The following is a 20,178-nucleotide window of genomic DNA, read 5'->3' as shown; positions in this document are numbered from 1 at the left end:
TGACGTGTTCATACAGGCTGATCCAGTCATCGACGTCTTCCCCATCTTTGCCTGAGAATACGCCAGGATCACGGGGAGCGGGGAGAGTGATGTAGGTCGTCGAAGTGGCAGCAGGTGTCGGAGCCGGCGGAGTCGAGTTGTCGTCGCCGGGAGCCATGAAGGAAGGCTCGACGTACCGTCCACTGCGAAGCTCCGTGACGAGGTACAGGGAACGTCCACCTCCACCAGATATATTACGTAGGAAGACACCGACGAAAAGCTATTTACAAGTATATTTACAAGGCTACAAAGCAATACGCTACGCTTGGCCAAGAGGCAACAGCCCGCGCTAGCTTCTAATCGTCGTCGTCGTCTTCACACTGCTCGCCTTTCGTGATCGCACATATTGTGCCGTAGCAATATAAAGGCCAACAAATCTCAGTGTAGGCCAAAAAGATGGGAAACTGGGCTAATTGGTGCACTTGCATCGCGAAGCAGCGAGGCGCAGGTAGAACAGGAAAAGTACTGATCTCAGGAGCACATGCTGCGTCTGTAAACCGCGCGCAGTCTGTTTCATTCGACCTATAATTTTATGTAAAAGAAGCTTTCTTACCTCGCTCTTTAAATAAAGACGCAGACTACCTACACAGAACCAAGGATCCTCCAATCGGTTCAAAAACCGCGCCTCATAAAGTAACGCCATCTGCTACAAATGATGCATAAAATTTAAAGCACAAATGCGTATGAACAGTTACAATTAGTAGTTAGTTGCAGTTTTTAGATATATATTAAATATAGTAATATGGTTTTGAGCGGCTTTTTTTTGTTTTTAATCCGTCGAAATAGCACAAATAGCAATGTTCAGCTCTTTTCACGGTGCCCGTCGCGCCCGTCGATTTAATTTTGCGTAGTGCGGAGCACCACGTGAAAGTGAAGTTGGCGAGGTGCTGAAGTTGTCTGCGTTTAAAATCGTGAAGCGCTCGTTGTGACTCGAGTAGACAGCTAGTGTTCTGCCTGCAGGAAGTGTTAAAGACCTAGTCAAGACACTGGTGTAGTGTTGTGTAGTGTTGACGGTGTGGTTACGACGACGGAAACATGCCGAACATGAAGAGTGAGTCCGGAATAAGCCACAGCTTTATTTTACTTTGTCAAGAATAGAACCACACAACTGTATGAAATTTATTGATCTGGGATTTCATTGCTTCCATTCATGCAATTTCAGACAAAATGAGCAAGCGGGTGTCGTGCCGGCAGCGCTACAAAGTAGAAAAGAAGGTAGAGTCTCAATTCTGGAAGTTTGACGATGTTGTCGCAATTTACATAGAGTATTATTTCGTCGTCGCGGTTTACATAGAGTATTATTTCAGGTACGGCAGCACTTGAAGAAGAAAAAGAAGGAGGCAAAGAAGAACCCGCACAAACGTGAGTAGTAGACCTGCGCAGTATCATGTAAGCACTCTTGCGGGGAGCAGTCTAGTCGATGGAGGAATAGGGTACGTCGTGTCAGTAGCTTGTCCTTCGTAAATGTGGAAAGTGTGGGGGCTGTCACCGTAGGCGATTACGTGATTTCTTGCCTGCCGCGTCAGCAGGTGCCCCTGTGCGCATAGGTAACCGTGTCAGATATGTTGTAGCTGCTTTCGTTTTCATAGAATGCTCGGATAACTTGTAAAACAGCTGGCGGCTGCATGGCTCGTTGAGGGGAAGACGTTTCCACTTAGCACAAACCTACAGTCTTGTAGGTGTACATGTTGATATTAGGTAAGCAATTTCTTCTGTTTATTTCTGAGAAAAGGGCATTCCTATTCATATGTTGAGACAAAAAAAGTTGAGTTACATTACAACAAACCTGCAAAACTCGTACGCCAGGTTTCCTTGACGTAATGGTGTTGTCAGGAAAACGGGTGCCACTCAACACACTGTGGGGAAAAGCTGTCGCTGTGCAACTTGTGCATAGGCATTGTCACATTCTCTGCTCTGAAACCTTGAGAACATGACACTCAAAATTTAGACTACAAAATGTAGTGCCTCCTTGGTGAACTGACCTTTATCTTTTTACTATTTCATTGCAAGCCATTTCCAGCTGCGGCATGGAAGAATTAGTGGCATTTTCATGTTGCATGCATAGTAATATTTTGTCAGCTCTGCAGTACCCACTCAAAGCTATAGGTTTATATTAAGGCCACTTCGATGTTTGTCAAGATGCTATCTTATTAGAGGACGATGTGTCAAATTTTTGTATATTTGGAGGTATAGCAGTATGAGAAGATTGCTAAAATGCTAAATGGTGCAAGTGCAGACAAGCCAAAGGATCCTGGCATTCCCAACAGCCTTCCCTTCAAGGGGGCGCTGCTCAAGGAGGCACAGCTGCAGCAGCAGATGCGTGAGGAACAGCGGCGTCGCCAGAAAGAAGCTCGACAGGATCAACACGCCAAACACCGTGACCTTGGCGAATTACAAGCTGACGCTGTTAAACGCCAAGCCCAGCACGCTGCTGTCAGTGTAAGCAGTGCCATCTGTGGGAGATTAGCGACATGTTTGGGTTGGGATGTCATTTTGGTGCCACATAGTTTGAGTGTGCCAGGTGCTAACCATGTTGCAAATGTGCAGTTTCAACTGTATGTATGTGTTCAGTAATTGTTAGGGTATGTTTCATCTAAACAAGGTTTATTGTGTTAAAGTACATTTGCTAATATTAATGGCATTTACTGAGTAGATACACACTCCTTTCGAAGTGTCTGCATACGTATTACTTTTCCTTTGGTGGGTGCAGGATGTAGTGTCAAAGTTCGCTTTGCCCTGTGTGTCGTAATAAGAATGCACAAAAGCATTTAGTGGTCAAATGCATTCTACCAGCACATAGTGCTCAAACATGGCCTCCCATCAGTCCAACTGCAGATCTTGAGGGTCAAGACAGAATGCAGCAGAAAGGCAAAAAACAATAAGCTTTTTGTGACAGTCGTTAGAAGGATGCTCACATCATTCACATGATGCTTCACTCACTTGCACTTTATTTCTGTAAACTGCTTTTTTCAATCCTTGCAAACCAGAAACACATAGAGAGTGAACAGCAGCAAGTATGACAAGTGGGATTTTTTTTGCAGGGCTTGCTGATTGACCATCTGGTGCAGACAGGCCAGGATCATCTGCTTAAGGAGCTGTCTAACCGAACAGGTTACCAAGAACTGCGGAAAGTTGTGGAGGCTGCCGATGTTGTGCTCCAGGTTAGTGGCCTTGCACTTACTCAGCACAACATGAAGGGAAGAGCTTTGCTGTCAAAGGTAGCCAGACAATGTCAAAGCACTCCATGTGTCTTGGACCTAATGTGTTGCCACTATCAGATGTATGAAAAGCAACTTTCTTCTGGTAATGGCTGCCATGACAACCAAGCACAGCTCTGGAAGTTTTTGTTCCATGACATCCGACGTCTTTTAGTGAACAATTCTGTTCGTCAGGCTTTTCCTTGCATGATGTTACTTGATCATTAGCACTGCTTTATGTTTTGCTGATGAGTGCTTCTTTGTCTGCCCACATGACCAAACCTTTCGGCCACTTAGTTCACTGAGGATTCTTCTCTATTTACACACATGTTGCTACGAAACACAAGGACATGAAGCTCTTTCCAACATCATTGTGTTTTTGAGAAACTCCTGAATATGTTGACTGCTGTTTTAATGTGAGTGAGGAATGGGTAACGGCAAATAAAAAAGCACAGAGCTTGCATGTCATGGCAGTTGGTTGAGCAGAATGTTTGGAGTAAGACACACAAGTCTCTGCTTCAGTATCCTAGTCTTAGACTGGCATTTACAAGCCTTGCAGTTGAACTGTGGTAAACAAATTTTGTCTTGACCGTTTGTCTGGTGACTTGTTTACTCATGGTGTTATTGAACCTTCTGAATCTGTTCCTCTATTTCTCACGGCCATTGTTGCAACCAGTTGAATTTCCTTTGGCACTTCACAAGATCAGCCTGTGCAGGACGTACAGTGTGCACTAAGTAAAGATCGGACTCTTGCAAGAAAACAGAGCTGTGAATTCTTGATTATTATATGTTGTATTGTTGCTGCTGCTGCTGCTGCTGCTGCTGCTGCTGCTGCTGCTGCTGCTGCTGCTGCAGGTTCTTGATGCCAGGGATCCATTGGGCACACGCAGTCCGCAGTTGGAGCAGCTGGTGCAGTCGCGGGGTAAACGCCTTGTGCTGCTCCTCAACAAGATTGGTGTGTATTTTTTTTCACTGAAAGGAATGTGCAAATTAAAGAATGAATAGAAAAGGGAAAACGTAATTAGTTTTTTTTTTTCCATTTATGAAGCTACAAGAAAGAGAATAGGCAGTGAGCAGCCTTCATAAACAGCGTGAGGACCAAAAATATGTGTTGGAAACAAAAATACATAATCATCTATCACATTTCCTGCCTCCTGTGTCAGTTATCTAGCATTAAAATCAGAGAGTAAAACTTGATTTTCTGTGATTTTGTTTATATAGAGAAGTGAGAACAGGACAACATTCATTTGGGCTAGATGGTGCATACTTGAATTAGGAAGGAACAGCGCCAACTAAGACGATCACAAGTGGGGAGAACGACACAGGACAAGCGCTTGTCCTGTGTCGTTCTCCCCACTTGTGATCGTCTTAGTTGGCGCTGTTCCTTCCTAATTCAAGAGAAGTGAGAGCATGTGTATATTATCATCAGAAATTTCCTAAATAAGTCCAGTGCAGGATGAAGTCATGTAACTCATTGTAAGTTTTCTGTGAAAAACAAACAAACAAAACACCAAGACGCAATAAACAAACCAATATGAAAGGTGCTCTGTTCCTACGAAATGTAGCCGTTGGCGGCATGAGAAACAGGCTGCTTTATCATTACAAAAGTGTGAGGAAAAATATTTGTGTCTGAGCAGACTTCTGGGCCAAGTTTATTTCATGTTGAGTCATTGTTAGGTGATGTGATAGGGATGTAAAGGAAAAATTTAATTGTCATAGGTTCACTGCCCCTTGTTGTGCTTCCCTGGCATTGTGCACTGACTTTACGTCAGAGAGGGTATACTGCCATAAGTGATCACCTCAAAGTTCGCCTTTGAACTTACTGTTTGTCCTCGATGTATACAGGAAATGAAAACAGTTATATTTGCCACCCTTTGACATTGAGTATTGTGCCACTGTGTTTGGTCACACATAAAATTAGCTCAGGAATGTGAAACTTGTGCACCTCGCAGACTTGATCCCACGGGAAAACTTGACAAAGTGGCTACGTTACCTGCGCCGAGAGCTTCCCACCATTGCCTTCAAGGCATCCACTCAGACCCAGAAGAAGCACCTGGTGAGTATTGTTGACATTTTGCATATATGTGGAGAAATCTCCTGAGAAAGCTTTCATGGAGCACCACATTGTCGGTTCCACAGGATGTAGTGAACATATAGATGCAGTAATGTTGAGTGCAATGTTGGTAGAAGCAGGTAGAATGAGCACAGCTCAGGCTTAGGAGTTAAAAGGGTTACAGTCCTGGTGCACATAAGGCATGTTGGCCACTACAGCCGAACCTCAGTACAGTCAAATCTCGATAATTTGAACTCAAAGAGAGCCAAAAATTTATTCCAATTAAAAGAAGTTTGAATTAAAAGGTGGATTTGTTCATGAGGTACTCGTACACCATAGCACGATGCAGGAACGATGCGAGTTGTGAAATATCATAGCACACAGCGAGCGAAGGCCACGAAACTGCCCGCGACAACCCACGCTTGCTTTGCGATAACAGCAGTGAAAACGTAACTTCAGGGAGTGGGCTAAGCTGGCGCCGGGCTGGTGCAGAGATGGGCATACGTGGAGACCTTCAAAGGTGAGGGAATTAAGAGAGAGTTGAGAGGCAGGGCGAAGGGAGTGCATTTGCAAGGACGGGGAGGGAAGCGGATTTGCTTTCCCACCAGGTTTGTTGATGGCGCGGATGGGGAGCCACTATCGTCGGCTCCCCTCTCACGCTTTCACTTGCTCATACAGCATCGGCGACGGTGTTATCGCCTTTGGACTTTATACGGAACCTCGTGCGTGGTGTTGAGGGGTCTCTCTTAAGCTCTTTCTCTATGGTGGGGTCAGAGCAATACTTGTCGGAGGTGCCGCCGTGTGATCTGCTGCGCTGCTGAGAGCATTGTCGGAGTGTGGTATGTTCGAATTAACTGTCAAAAATGCTTGCGCATTCAAATTACCAGGCGTTTTTGCCCATTGGAATATACATAACGGGACCACAGTGTCAGTTGAATATTGAATATAACAGAGGTATTCTTGTAAAAGGTGTGACTTTGGTGGTGTAGGTTCAATTGTATAATGGCCTCCCACCTTCATGTGTTTACCTTTTGATTTCTGGAAGAGTGCTTTATTAGGGGTGGGAGGGGGGAGAGACAATGGTGATTAACTGTGAGCAGTGGAGCCCTTCTCTTTTTACACTAAACAGCTGTATCTGTTCCTCTTGTGTTAGTGCTGTCTGAATTCTCTCTATATGTGCTTGCCTAGCGGGTGTAACAAGGCGTGGCATGCTTGGAACCTTTACTGAAGGTTAGCAAATTACTGCAAAGCATCTACCCATTACTGCGGTGCGGTGCTAGCGGCGTTCATAAACTAGCAACAATGGGAAACTTCTGATATTGGCAGCTGTGTATTCTCTGTGTTGTGTAAATGCTGAAACTTGCACTTATATACTCAACTTTCAACTGTACCACTTGATGCTTAAAGCATACTTTGGCTGCAAATTTGTGTGCTCTCAAGAGAGCAGATTCAAGGCAAGACAATGTAGCACTCTATTGACTTACTTTGGATGCGTGATAGCTCCCAGGCCCCAAGTTCACATGCCCAACAGAAGTGATTGTGGGCTGATGGTGAGGAAGGTTGCGTTACTTTACAAAGAAGCTCGAAAACAAGTTAAGGAATGCGCAAAAAGCAATGGAATGAATAATGTTAGGCGTAACGTTAAGAGACGGGAAGAGAGCAGTGTAGATCAGAGAGCAAACAGAGATAGCCAATATTCTAATTGACATTAAGAGAAAAAAATGGAGCTGGGCAGGTCATGTAATGCGTACGTTAATAAACGGTGGGCCATTAGGGTTACAGAATGGGTGACAAGAGAAGGGAAGCGTAGTCGAGGACCGCAGAAGACTAGGTGGAGCGATGAAACTAAGAAATTTGCAGGCGCTAGCTGGAATTGGTCGGCACAGTACAGGGATAATTGGAGATAGCAGGAAAAGGCCTTAGTCCTGCAGTGGTCATAATATAGGCTGATGATGATAATTGCACTTCTTGATACACCACTTCATAAGTCGATAACTTATGAAGTGGAGAGGAGGCATTTTCACATCAATCCAAAACCCTACTTAGCCACTTATAGTGCAGAATGACCTAGCTGGTTTGACATTGTGTATATCCAGAAGCAGTGTTGGGAGTCTTGCCTGTAAAATCCAGCTTTTTCTTTTTTTTTCTTATTTTTCGGTTAAATGTTGCAGTCTCAGCAGAGGGCAGCTCCTGATGCAGAGACACGGGCCTGCCTGGGTGCCCAGCTATTGCTCAAGCTGCTGGGGAACTACTGCCGCAACCAGGGGATCCAGGGGTGCATCACAGTCGGTGTTGTAGGTCAGTGCACTGCCTAGCAATTTTAAAGCCTAACAAATGTGCTTTGTTGCTCTTGTGGCTGCAACCAACTGCAGTGGGGTCTTATCTTCATTGCGGCAACAGGTTATCAAAACGTTGGCTCCAACCTGTCTCATCTTTGCAGGATTGAATCCCGGCCATGGCGGCCGGATTTCGATGGGGGCGAATTGCGAAAACACCCGTGTACTTAGATTTAGGAGCACGCTAAAGAACTCCAGGTGGTCGAAATTTTCGGAGTCCTCCGCTACAATGTGCCTCATAATCAGAAAGTGGTTTTGGCACGTAAAACCCCACAATTTAATTTTTTTTGACCTGTCTCTTCTCTTGTTGGCCCACTGTTTCTGAGGCTTATTAGTGAGTTGACTTGACATATAAGTGTCCTGCCCCCTGTGTTAATTTTTTCCAAGATCATTGTTGGAACTTTCCTGTGCTAGTGAGTTGAGTGGTCAATACTTGTGCAGGCTATCCGAATGTGGGCAAGAGCAGCCTTGTCAACAGCCTGAAGAGGACGCGAGCCTGCACAGTTGGAGCTGTGCCAGGTGTCACCAAGTAAGTGTCATTGAGATTCATGTTCCTTAATTTCGCTTTTCATCGTGTCTTTTGGCTCTTTGATCTACTTTTGTGTAGAAGTAGCCACATGTGATACAAGGTGAGAAAGGGTGTAGTATCGAAATCTGAGCTATTCACCATTCATTCTATGACATTCTGACTGTTGAGAGAAACACTCTTGTCCAGTAAAACCCTCTACTGTTACCATACATGCAGCATGGGCATATTTTTTCTACACCACTATGATGCTGGTATGCTTGGCTTACTGCTTCATTGTTATGTTAATAATCCATTTCATGAGCTCTGTGCGGCAGAGCAAAAGCTGTGGGTTGCCTCAGCCAACCAGAAAAAGAACGAGAAGAAGGGTTCATCTGTTGCTCATATGGCCCTGATCACTTTCAACTTGATGCTGGCTGAATAGAATGGAAGGTTCAAAGAAAGATTAGTAGCGCACAGTGGGCGAGTGCTCCTCCCTTCTCTGGAACATGCAGCTGGCTCTCGTTACTAATTTACTGATGCAAGCCCTGGCCTTTGCTGCTCTGCACGAAGTTATGAAGATGGTGTGTAGCATGTGCAGGCAAACAGTCAGTTCTGCGTTCACCGGTGGTTTGCTTTCGCCCTGTGTCATAGAGCCTTTAGAAAGGTCCAGCTTGTTTCTTTATTTTAGGATTTTAAAGTGCAAAAAGAAGACAGTAACTCAATAAGTGACATGTTTCCAGCTACATTTAACATTCGGGTTTCTGTTCATGAATATAACATGCACTTTCGCTCTGAGAAAATTGGTCCGAAAATTGCCTGTACGTTACAAACGGCTATGAAACCAAAACTATGTTCGTGGCGTTCGCAACAACCTACCATCAAAGTCATTAGGCATGAGTACAATCGGGAGCGATATTCTTGATCAATCACTTTCGGATATACTATCTGCGAGATTTCGAATGACTAGGCACCGGATGCATCGACATATATGGCTGTCAGCATTTCTGGCACTGTGCCAAGCTCGCCAGATGTGCATAGTGCCAGGAAAGTTCTCGACCCTGTGCTTTTGCAAGTCCAATGCAGAGTTACATAAAATCTTGTGGAAGTGATAGTACTAGCAGTATCTCTAAAAGGGATCACTCGAGAATAGCATCTCCGTATGCTTGGCATCTGTCCAGTGAAGTGCAAATGGCGATGGTGACGCACTACTTTCATTATGAAACCTCATTTTAAGAAACGGTTTCCCTTCTGTGAAGTTAAATTTTGCACATCTTGTTTTTCTGATCATGAAAGCAGGAAGCACGCTGTATTTTTCTTTTAAAATTATAGGGTTTTACGTGCCAAAACTGTGATCTGATTATGAGGCATGCCGTAGTGGGGGACTCAAGAAATTTGGACCACCTGAGATTCTTTCACATGCATCTAAATCTAAGCACGCAGGTGTATTCGCATTTTGACCCCATCGAAATGTGGCCGCTGTGGCCGGGATTCGATCCCTCGACCTCGTGCTTAGCAGCCCAACATCATAGCCACTAAGCAACCACAGCGGGTTGTATTTTTCTTTTGCAAATTGCTTGCATGTGACGTTCAGGTGAAGCTTTACTTTCTTACTTTAAACCCACGAATATTGAGTATGCCTTAGGTCTAGGGACATGTTAGAATTCTGTAAATACGGTGCTTATAAATGGAGGACTACCAGAGACCACAATGCAGTCTTGGAGCTTGGCAAACTCTGTTTCTTATGCAGATTGTTGACACGGTTGGATTGTTTCGATCTTGAACTGTCTTTGCAGGTACATGCAGCGTGTCCAGCTGGACAGCCACGTGTGGCTTCTGGACAGCCCCGGTGTGGTGCTGGCTTCGGGTGATGCAACAGAAGCCACAGTGGCGCTGCGTAATGCCAAGAGCCCCCAGTCTCTGGAAGACCCCGTGGGGCCCGCCTGCTCCATCCTGCGGCGGGCGTCACGCGAGCAGCTCATGCTCCAGTACCGGCTGCCTGAGTATGGCTCGCCCGAAGAGCTGCTGCTCATGCTGGCCAAGCGCATGGGACGACTTCGCAAAGGCGCCCTGCCCGACGCAGCTGCGGCAGCCCGCAAGATCCTTTCTGACTGGAACTGGTTGGTTGTTGCTGTCTTCTTTTCTTTCTTTCTTCCTTCAAGCAGAAAAATTGTGCTGAGTTTCGTTTGTCTGAAGCCACAAGCTTCCTGAAAGCACAGAAAACTGCAATTCACATTAATAAAAATTACAGTAGTAGATGTTGTATGGGTTGTCTGTCTAAATCCAAAACATGCTTTTAGTGCTTCGAATGCAGATGTCATTAAAGGTGCTAGTTTTGTCTAGCCTGGCTTCAGTGGTGGTCAGATGCAACAATGGCTGCATATGGTACTATGGTTGTGCACAATTCCACAGGCTACACCCGCCTCTTTTTGATTGAGTGGTCATGGTAGTGTTAACCATTTGTAATCATGAAAACCTCATGTGAGAAGAGTCATTTTTAAGGAAGGTCGTCATTTGTGCTCCTTAGTGGCCGCATCAAATATTGCACGGAACCTCCCGAGGACAAGTCTAATGTGGAAGACAGCAGCATTGTGTCAGCCCTGGGTGCAGAGTTTGACTTGGACGCGATCGCTGAGGAGGAGGAGCGCGAGCTGAAGGGTATGGCTTCCCATTCATTTTGTTTTGTCATGACAGGCATGCTTTACCACCTTGCATTCTGTGGAGAGGAATGAACAAGCAGTTTACTGGTAATAATGTCAATTGGTGTAATTTTCAATTCTGGGTAATTATAGCCATTGTCAGTGTTGCTTTGCTTACTTCTACTTCAATGCATATTAAACCATTTAATTCAGTGCTTCCCATACTTGTCCGTACTGTGACCCATCAGTACTACTGGAGGTGGTAATTTGTCATTCACAAAAATGGCAGCACACTGCAGCAGTTTTCTGAAAAAATGATTGTTAGCTGAAAACAATTGTCTTCATTTTGTTGTAGAAGAAAAGATAACCCCATGACCGAGGAAGTTACCGTACCAATCATGAGGCTAGCAAATGGCAGCATGAGGGCAAAATAAATTACTGCCTGAAAGCACATAAAGCTGCAATTCACATTGTTCATAAAAATTACATTGTGTCATGATCCCTCCTCTCTTTTATGCCCCAATATTTGTATTTGATTTCAGTCTTTTTACATGCATCTCATGAGTAGTAGTGCACAGTCACTGTTGATGCTTAAATGCCTATCATTACTGTAAAAGCCAATTGCTGAGGGCCAGGAACATTGAAAGAAAGAGGGGCAAAAGACAACAAGGACTTGCCTTTTAATGGATGGCTCTTCCTAATGTTTAAAGTGAGCTTATTTTCAATAAAGCAATGTTTTGCCACATAATATGTATGCACATTCCACTCGTTTTAGCCTGCAAAATTCAGTCAGCTCTTTCATTTCGTTTAACGCTAGAACGTTATCTAGTGAGGCGAGTCTAGCAGTGCTATTGGGGGAATTCGAGGGCAGTAAATGGGATATAATAGGGCTCAGTGAAGTTAGGAGGCCAAAAGAAACATATACCGTGCTAAAACGCAAGCACATCCTGTGCTACCGGGGCTTAGCGGAGAGACGAGAACTAGGTGTCGGACTCCTGATTAATAAGAATATAGCTGGTAACATACAGGAATTCTATACCATTAACGAGAGGGTGGCAGGTCTTGTTGTGAAACTCAATAAGAGGTACAAAATGAAGGTTGTACAGGTCCTCGCCCCTACATCCAGTCATGATGACCAGGAAGTCGAAAGCTTCTATGAAGACGTGGAATCGGCGATGGGTAGAGTGAAAACAGAATACACTATACTAATGGGCGACTTTAATGCCAAGGTAGGCAAGAAGCAGGCCGGAGACAAGGCAGTAGGGGGGAATATGGCATAGGCACTAGGAATAGCAGGGGAGAGTTGTTAGTAGCGCTTGCGGAACAAAATAATATGCGGATAATGAATACGTTCTTCCGCAAGCGGGATAGCAGAAAGTGGACGTGGAGGAGCCCGAACGGCGAGACTAGAAATGAAATAGACTTCATACTCTGCGCTAACCCTGGCATCATAAAAGATGTGAACGTGCTCAGCAAGGTGCACTGCAGTGACCATAGAATGGTAAGAACTCGAATTAACTTAGACCTGAGGAGGGAACGGAAGAAACTGGCACATAAGAAGCCGATCAATGAGTTAGCGGTAAGAGGGAAAATAGAGGAGTTCCAGATCAAGCTACAGAACAGATATTCGGCTTTAACTCAGGAAGAAGACCTTAGTGTTGAAGCAATGAACGACAATCTTGTGGGCATCATTAAGGAGTGTGCAATGGAAGTCGGTGGTAACTCCGTTAGGCAGGATAGCAGTAAACTATCGCAGGAGACGAAAAATCTGATCAGGAAACGCCAATGCATGAAAGCCTCTAACCCTACAGCTGGAATAGAACTGGCAGAACTTTCTAAGTTAATCAACAAGCGTAAGACAGCTGACATAAAGAAGTATAATATGGATAGAATTGAACATGCTCTCAGGAACGGAGGAAGCCTAAAAGCAATGACATAAACTAGGAATTGGCAAGAATCAGATGTATGCGTTAAGAGACCAAAGCCGGCAATATCATTTCTAATATGGATGAGATAGGTCAAGTGGCTGAGGAGTTCTATAGATATTTATATAGTACCAGTGGTACCCACGACGATAATGTAAGAGAGAATAGTTTAGAGGAATTCAAAATCCCACAGGTAACGCCGGAAGAAGTAAAGAAAGCCTTGGGAGCTATGCAAAGGGGGAAGGCAGCTGGGGAGGATCAGGTTAAAGCAGATTTGTTGAAGGATGGTGGGCAGATTGTTCTAGAAAAACTGGCCACCCTGTATACACAATGTCTCATGACCTCGAGCGTACTGGAATCTTGGAAGAACGCTAACATAATCCTAATCCATAAGAAATGGGACACCAGAGACTTGAAAAATTATAGACCGATCAGCTTACTGTCAGTTGCCTACAAAGTATTTGCTAAAGTAATCGCAAATAGAATCAGGAACACCTTAGACTTCTGTCAACCAAAGGACTAGGCAGGATTCCGTAAAGGCTACTCAACAATAGATCATATTCACACTATCAATCAGGTGATAGAGAAATGTGCGGAATATAACCAACCCTTATATCTAGCTTTCATTGATTACGAGAAAGCGTTTGATTCTGTCGAAACCTCAGCAGTCATGGAGGCATTACGGAATCAGGGTGTAGACGAGCCGTATGTAAAAATACTGAAAGATATCTATAGCGGCTCCACAGCCACCATAGTCCTCGATAAAGAAAGCAACAAAATCCCAATAAAGAAAGGCGTCAGGCAGGGAGATACGATCTCTCCAATGCTATTCACAGCGTGTTTACAGGAGGTATTCAGACACCTGGATTGGGAAGAATTGGGGATAAAAGTTAATGGAGAATATCTTAGTAACTTGCGATTCGCTGATGATATTGCCTTGCTTAGTAACTCAGGGGACCAATTGCAATGCATGCTCACTGACCTGGAGAGGCAAAACAGAAGAATGGGTCTAAAAATTAATCTGCAGAAAACTAATGTTTAACAGTCTCGGAAGAGAGCAGCAATTTACAATAGGTAGCGAGGCACTGGAAGTGGTAAGGGAATACATCTACTTAGGGCAGGTAGTGATTGCGGATCAGGATCATGAGACGGAAATCATCAGAAGAATAAGAATGGGCTGGGGTACGTTTGGCAGGCATTCTCAGGTCATGAACAGCAGGTTGCCATTATCCTTCAAGAAGAAAGTGTATAATAGCTGTGTCTTACCAGTACTCATCTACGGGGCAGAAACCTGGAGGCTTACGAAAAGGGTTCTACTTAAATTGAGGACAACGCAATGAGCTATGGAAAGAAGAATGATGGGTGTAACTTTAAGGGATAAGAAAAGAGCAGATTGGGTGAGGGAACAAACGCGAGTTAATGACATCTTAGTTGAAGTCAAGAAAAAGAAATGGGGGGGGGGGGGCGGGGATGGGCAAGACATGCAATTAGGAGGGAACATAACCGATGGTCATTAAGGGTCACGGACTGGATTCCAAGGGAAGGGAAGCGTAGCATAGGGCGGCAGAAAGTTATGTGGGCGGATGAGATTAAGAAGTTTGCAGGGACGACATGGCCACAATTAGTACATGAACGGCATTGTTGGAGAAGTATGGGAGAGGCCTTTGCCCTGCAGTGGGCGTAACCAGGCTGATGATGATGATGATTCATTTATCTTAGATTTGGAGTTTTTAGACAGCTTTCAACACCTGCAAACCCCAACAGACTTGGTTGAAGGATGTGGTGACTGTGTCTTTATCAAATGAAAGAAATTGAAAAGAGAGCCTCTAGAGTAGCTAAAAGATGTTTGCCTAAGACCGGCTCTTATATTGGCAACCACCTTTCGCACTCCAGGCCTCCCTGTAGTGCGACCAATGGATGTTGTTCCTTTGGAGTCCATGGGTACCGCAGACATGGCACCTGAAGAAGAAACCGGCACCTCCATGGACACTGGCCAGGTAAGAAGCACCAGGCATTGGCAGACATGGGGCCTCGTAAGGAGTTGGTTACAGAGCGAATGGAATCCCCTCTGGAAAGCAGACATCAAGATTTTATACCTTTCACCTGCTTGCAAGCTGTCTTCCGCATTACAAGTGGAGCCAAGTGCAGGTCATGTCAAATGGTACATGGTAGCTTATGTACCTTGCTGAGATTATTCATCAGTGATGTCTGTGTTTAACACAAAAACCGAAACTGGCTGTCACTTACTAGACCCCTGGCTGCAGCAGTTGCATTACAGCACGCAAAAACGCTCATGTAGTACCACTTTTTGGATGCACATTAAAAAAAAATGAAGGGTGGTTAAAATTTATTTGGAGCCCTTGACAACAGTGTGTCTCATGTAGTCCCTTTGTTGCTTTGTAATGTGAACCTCCATAAACCAAGCTGTCATTTTGATTTTATTTTTTCATGGGACAACATATGCATCATATGAACAGTTCAACGAGTCTTACTGAGAGGGACATTGAAATCCAAGCATAGTCTGGATTGTGTCATGGTTAAAATGTGGCTGAGACATAGAATTCACTTTCTCTCTGCGTCTGCTGCCGGCAGGAGTCATCTGGACCACAATGGACAGCTGAGGCACCGCGCAAGAAGGCTACGAGTGCCAAGGTGACAAGCAAAAGTGAAAGTGGAATCGAATCTGGGCTGCAACAAAACAAGGCTCGACGGAAAGAGTTCAAGAAGATGCTCAAGAAGCGTAAACGATCTGGTAAGTTGCCACGGTGCATAAGTCTTCCCAATGCATTGGTTCCACTAAGTGGAAGCCAGCGCCGCTGTGTTGTGGCAGTAGCGTTTCTTGTTCGTCAAACTCCTAACTGGGGAGTGCATCTGTAGATGCACCTCCAAGTTGGCCATGCCATGGGGAGTGTGTCTACAGATGCACGACCCTCTCGTTACGTTGAAAAGCACGATTTAAAGGAAACAATTTTATTCAAACAGAATATGTGCTAGTGTCTCTCGGAAAAAATAAGGAATGGTGGTGATGTGTTTGTTTTCTAGATGTTGCCGCTTAGATTTAGTTGACTGTAAAGTGGGGAGCATGTCTGCAGACACAGGAGTCCCCTCTTCACATAGAGATGCGCAATTCAAATGAATAATCTTTTTCAACGAGAAGGATGTGTGCTGTCATGTATCAGGAGAAATAGTGAGTGGTAGTGAGATGTTTTTCTTCCAGATTGCACCACTTTGCATTTGTAGACAAAGGGGTTCGTCACCACTACATCCGACTACAAAATGGGGAGCTCGTGGAAGGTAGTGGAGTGGCATAACAAATGCTATTAATCACTTGGCTGTATTCGCCTTTAAAGTTAGCTTCACTGTAATACGGTCTTGTTATGCGGTGAAGCATATAAAGTTTGGGGGGGAAGTGCCACTGTTTCGGGACATGGCACGTGTTCTTTAATTTACACACGCATGTGCGCCGTCTTTGATCAGAGTATGAACACCAAGAAGAAGGACCCCCTGTCTTTTGTAGGCTTTCTGAGCTTCTTCATCTTGCTGCCTTCCTTTTTGCTAGCTTTCCCAAAACACAGATGGCTCTCTGGTTCTGGGTGGAAGACAAGTGCGCACGCGTGTAATTAAGGAACATCAGAAATAAGCTCTGAATTGCTGCCAGTATAGACGTCTAGGTGCTCGCACTGCACCTAGAGACAATGTGTGCCCTCTTGTATAATTAAGAAACATGTACTATGTCCTGTTACAGTGACTCCTTTCGATTTTTGGCATGCTTCACCGCACAATAAGCCTGTATTGCGGCGAAGCTAATGTTAGAATTATTTGGCGAAGGCTAATTTTGAGATCGACATAATGAAAGTTTAGGCCCATAGAAATGTATGGGCACCGGCTAGCACCTTCAGTTGGGATTAAATTATCAAAAAAATTGCATTAATGAACAGGAGTTGAATTAGCATATATTTTCTGTATTTGATGTTGCACTGGGAGCTGTACCATGCTGCAAGATTAACATGAAAACGAGTTGCTCAAGTGAAAAGGAGCGCAACACTATGTTAAACAACTTAATTATTTGAGACATATCAAAGTCTAGTAAAAAAACATTTTTCTTGGTTAACACAAAATTAAAAAAAAAAAGAACGCCATCCCAAGGTGCAGTTGTTCTTGAGCTAACAATTCCCCCGTTAAAGGGTTAATGCACCTCGGCAACTCCTGAGCTACCTGTACTTTTGTGATAATAAATTTTCAGAGGGTTCTCGAAGACGCTGGGCTGAAGGAGTGCACCCTGACCATATTTTGTGCCGCACTATTGGAATAAAAGAAAGGGGGGATAGGAGAGCAAGTTAAGGTTAACTGTAGTGAATTTCATTCCCGCTTATGCTTTTCGAGTTATGTTAGCTTTCGGCTTGCATCCTTAGCTTGGAGCCTACCTCATTTTTGATTGAATGGACACATAGTGGTTTCAATTTGAACTCCCATGTTATTATTTCCAAGAACTTTTATAATGTATGCTTTCCCATTCCTATCTTCATTAACAATGGTAAATACAGTCAACGTCCTGTTTTTCGGACTCCCGAAAAATCGGGCAGTTAAAAAAAATGAATGCATCCTTTTTACTGCTCCCAAGGGCTCAAATCGCCACATGTACGTTTGAAATAGTTCTAAAGGCCTGCCAGTGCACGTATTAAGCGTATTGGTGTTTGTACTGTGATAGGAGACAGCGGGTGCACCCGTGCATAATTAATACATACCGTTTCCCTTGACCATTGCCCCTTCCCACTCAATATGCGTCACCGCAATACTTTGCGTATGCTTCACCACGTTACATTTGTGTATTGAGGCAAAGCAAACCTTTAGGAACTGGCATTATATAACGCGTCATGTTTTCTGTGCTTCGAAGCCTTTGGAGAGGATTACAAAAGCGGAGCCAGTGCCATTTCTAACAGGCAAATTGTTTCAATAAGAAACATGGCACCGAACAGCAAGAAGCTCGCTAGCGAACATCGAAGTAGCTAGGCGTAGCGTTGCTGCGGTGATGGCTATGGCTGGCAGCGGATCTACGTGCAAGCCTACCAGTTCGAGACGGCGAGATAATAAATATGGCGGCGGTGGTGGCTTCTATTAGTGCCGTTTCAGACCTGCGGTCATGGCAAAAAGTCCGGAAAATCTCACGGTGAAGGTTTCTTTCATCCGAAATTTCAGACATTATTATACATTGACTCTATGGGGTATGTGGCAGTGCCATGAAGCCGTTCGAATTATCGGGCATGTTCGAACAGTCTGCCCTCCCAAAAACCGGTCGTTCACTGTACCTTGAAGTTCTTTATGGTTTGTGGCACTAAACCATAATGCTCCTTTTTGAACTATGCACAGAGGGAGATACTGGCAACATTGTGTATATATAGCTTCTTTTGCTTGTACTATCCGCTTAAATGGTTTACAGGGCATGAGATGTAACAAAAAGGTGAATATATTTTTGCAGCCTGGATGCACAGCCTGGTATTTTTGATTTGCTGTATGTACCAGTATGTGAAAACAACTTAGTGCTGTACAGTTTTGCTAGTTACAGGCATGAAGTGTAAAAAAATTTGGCTTTTCACAGAACTTGTGCCTTGTAATCTTCTAGTGTCAACTGTACATTTAATGTTTGTGTCAGTTTCAAGTTTGTATTCATATTCTATTGGCATAAGCAGAAATGCAAATAAAAATAAAGTAAATCACTTGAATGCGATATGGCATTGCTGTGAAGCCACTTCCAATGTCCTCTGTTGCCCGAAATTTGGAGTTAGAGAAGAAATTGTAAAGCTACCACATGTGCTGGCAACAGCATTTTTGCAGAGTGCATATAGCTCAATCATTTTGTTAAGTTATGTTCTACTATGCCAGACCAGCTCAACAAAAAAAATAAAAAATATGGCTCACAACTTATAACTTTATTTCGCCCTTCATTTTTACACATGCTTGGCTTAAATTCTTCTGATCATCATCTTCAAGGGAGCTATGGTGCAGAAATGAATTTTGAAGCAACATAAGTGTTGATCCTAGTTGTAAGTTCTTTAGGATATTTCTAGATGTCTTGTTTCAGAACCAGTAGCTGTGACTGTCTCACCATTGCCGATATTCTTTGTTTTTATTTTTCAGACAAGGTTGCATCTGCCCTTTCGGACTCCTTAGAATCTGCACTTGCTGGCTTAGGTGGGAGTGAATAAATCTATTAAAATGAATATTAAATCAAGCATCCTGTAGCCCTGTGTCCCTTCTAACTAATCAAAAACATCATTTTGTGATTGGTTGATTCAAAGGCAATGTGCGCCTGCATTGTGAACTTATGTGTGAGCAACCTGGAAAAATCTTACCGGCGTACAAACACATTTCGGACTTGAAAAATATGAGCTTTATAGATGTCTCCAGCAACTAGTGCTCCGTTGGAGCCTTCACAGCCCATATTGGACTGTGTTACTTAAGCTGGCGCGGTTCATCACCTGGAGGCCTCATGAGGCAATACTGGGTTCGTTCATTTACCTGCCTTTGCATATTGCATGGCGAGTCATTAAAATAATATTAATAAAACTAATAAACCAATTACTTGTGTACATGAGTGTCTACATGAAAGTATTAAGGGATTAGCAGCGAGTGAATATTGCAACTGTGCATGTGTTATATAGCTCTGCTTGCTGAATTGTAAAAAGGTGCCTACAGCCAATTGACCATGGAAGATGGCTCAGTGTAAAAGGCATCAGAGATGGCACGAGAAAATATTTGCTAGTGGAATGTAGTTTTCTTGTTCCTGTATGTCTTGTTTACACAGGTGGAATCCAGAACATAATGGCCTTGATTGTATGCAAGACATGATCCTGCTTTACAGTGCATCCTGGGAGTGCTTGCATTATACTGGACGGAAGTTCACCTTGATCTGTCTAAATGAAATCTGAATATACTTTTGTATCCAACTTGTTCATCATAGGAAATATACACACCGCCATGGCACTGCTGGTCAAGAAAGTCTTGAATTCAATTAGCGCTATGATGTTTGGTTGTTGGCAGCTCTTTAAGATATTTAAAGTGTGCTAGACCTTAATAGGGAGCAAGTGGCTAAACTGGGAAGTCTAGACTTGTCATTCTGCAAGAAAATCTGGGACATTTGGTATGTGCAGCTTGCATCACTTGCAGCTATGTTATGGAGCATGTGATCTCATTGCTAGTTGAAGCCATGCATGGTGTGTTTAGGGCTTTTAGGTCATACTCCTTTGAACAATATTAATAAAAATTGCAAGACATATTAAAGCTAAAAAAAGAAAATGACATAATATCAGCACAAACTAGTTCTGTGGTTGTTGTGTCAAAGCTTGAGAGTTCGCAGTACACTGTGGTCTACATTTACAGCAAGGAGGTCATAGTATAAACTAACGGCATGCTGGACTGGTCATATCTGAGTGCTCCTGCAAAGCTGTAAAGGTAGTTTAACAATGCAGCAGCTTTAGCATGACAAT

The 20,178-nt window shown here is 43.8% G+C and overlaps 1 protein-coding gene across 1 annotated transcript; it reads left to right on the top strand.

The window, feature by feature from the left end:
• Positions 1 to 873: 873 nt before the first annotated feature.
• Positions 874 to 18,924, top strand: Ns1 (Nucleostemin 1). The gene is made up of 14 exons (XM_075669737.1): positions 874 to 1,090; positions 1,202 to 1,254; positions 1,347 to 1,401; positions 2,276 to 2,478; positions 3,081 to 3,200; positions 4,092 to 4,191; positions 5,189 to 5,292; positions 7,461 to 7,587; positions 8,067 to 8,154; positions 9,927 to 10,250; positions 10,658 to 10,788; positions 14,588 to 14,691; positions 15,287 to 15,446; positions 18,830 to 18,924. The coding sequence occupies exons 1-14, from the start codon at positions 1,075 to 1,077 to the stop codon at positions 18,895 to 18,897; spliced, it is 1,653 nt and encodes a 550-aa protein (XP_075525852.1). The 5' UTR covers positions 874 to 1,074; the 3' UTR covers positions 18,898 to 18,924.
• Positions 18,925 to 20,178: the final 1,254 nt, after the last annotated feature.

The sequence above is a fragment of the Dermacentor variabilis genome, chromosome 9, assembly GCF_050947875.1.
Source record: "Dermacentor variabilis isolate Ectoservices chromosome 9, ASM5094787v1, whole genome shotgun sequence".
Lineage (NCBI taxonomy): Eukaryota > Metazoa > Arthropoda > Arachnida > Ixodida > Ixodidae > Dermacentor > Dermacentor variabilis.
The sequence above is the reverse complement of the archived record's forward strand: the minus strand, read 5'-3'. Positions and strand labels throughout refer to the sequence as shown.